General features: G+C 59.4%; 1 protein-coding gene across 1 annotated transcript in view; it reads right to left on the reverse strand.

The window, feature by feature from the left end:
• Positions 1-1,095, reverse strand: part of elk1 (ETS transcription factor ELK1) — a 10,096-nt gene that overhangs the window by 3,890 nt on the left and 5,111 nt on the right. The window contains exons 3-5 of the mRNA XM_017303203.1: positions 491-676; positions 260-421; positions 2-190 (exon numbers count right to left, since the gene is read on the reverse strand). Of these exons, the coding sequence (XP_017158692.1) occupies positions 2-190; positions 260-421; positions 491-676 (537 nt within the window). The remainder of the gene's footprint in view (position 1; positions 191-259; positions 422-490; positions 677-1,095) is intronic.

Here is a 1,095-nt window from a genome sequence, read left to right on the forward strand (position 1 = left end):
GTGGGTCGGTCAGAACCGGGTCAGAACTAAAGGTGCAACGGCAGACGGTTCTGACCTGTGATTGGCAGCTGGCGGCGGCCTGCGGGCTGAGCGCCGGCGCGGGGCGGGGCGAGGCCTGGGCGGCGAGTTGCAGCGAGTCCACAGCGCCACCAGCTGGAGGGGAGGGCCGGCCTTCTGGCAGCAGGCTCACCTGGGAGGAAGACACGATGAAGACCATCGCCCCTCTGCCTGAGGAAGAGGAGTGATGAAGAGGCCTCACCTCTCTGGCCTTGGGGGCGGGGTCCGGCTGCAGCAGGAGCTCCGATTTGATTGGGCGGGGGTTGGGCGGGGCCTGCAGTGATTGGATGGTGAAGGTGGAGTAGAGGCCGGACTTCATGTAGTCGTTCCTGGAGCTCTTCTGGGCGCCGCCGGGCGCCGGGCGCTGCGGGCGACACATCGTCATGACAACCGGCCACAACCAGGTTTCATGATAACAAACAAGACGCCGTACCTGGGCCGAGCCCTTTGACTGGAAGGCTGACGCCACGCCCCCCAGGCCTTTCAGCTGGCCGATTGGGTCGCAGGCGTCTTTCTTCGGGACCTCCTCGGCGCCGCGAGGCCCGTCTGCCAGCGCCGGGTCGGGCTGGCTCACAAACTTATAGACGAACTTCTGACCGCTGACCTTCTTGATGATGTTCTGGAAGAAGAACACAGCGGCTTCAGTAACCAGGTTCTGGTTCTGAGCTACTTGGACCTGCAGGAACTGAACAGCAGCACGTTCAGCAGCACAGCCAGGCTTTCCCCCAGAGTATTGTAGGCCTGGCGGGCCGCCATGCTTTACGTTCCCCCGCCAGGCTAAGAGTTGTGTGCCGTTTTGTTATTACCAAAAAAAAATAATGTAATTGTTTATTTCTTATATTATTTCTTTTATTAAGCCGGACTTTAAGCGTCTCTTCTGCGGTGAACATTTCACTGGCAGGGCAGAATTATCCGTCACCTTGTCGTAGTAGTAGCGTAGCGCGCTCAGCTTGTCGTAGTAGTAGCGTAGCGAGCTCAGCTTGTCGTAGCGGTAGCGTAGCGCGCTCACCTTGTCGTAGTAGTAGCGTAGCGCGCTCA

This window comes from Poecilia reticulata, unplaced genomic scaffold (genome assembly GCF_000633615.1).
Source record: "Poecilia reticulata strain Guanapo unplaced genomic scaffold, Guppy_female_1.0+MT scaffold_212, whole genome shotgun sequence".
Lineage (NCBI taxonomy): Eukaryota > Metazoa > Chordata > Actinopteri > Cyprinodontiformes > Poeciliidae > Poecilia > Poecilia reticulata.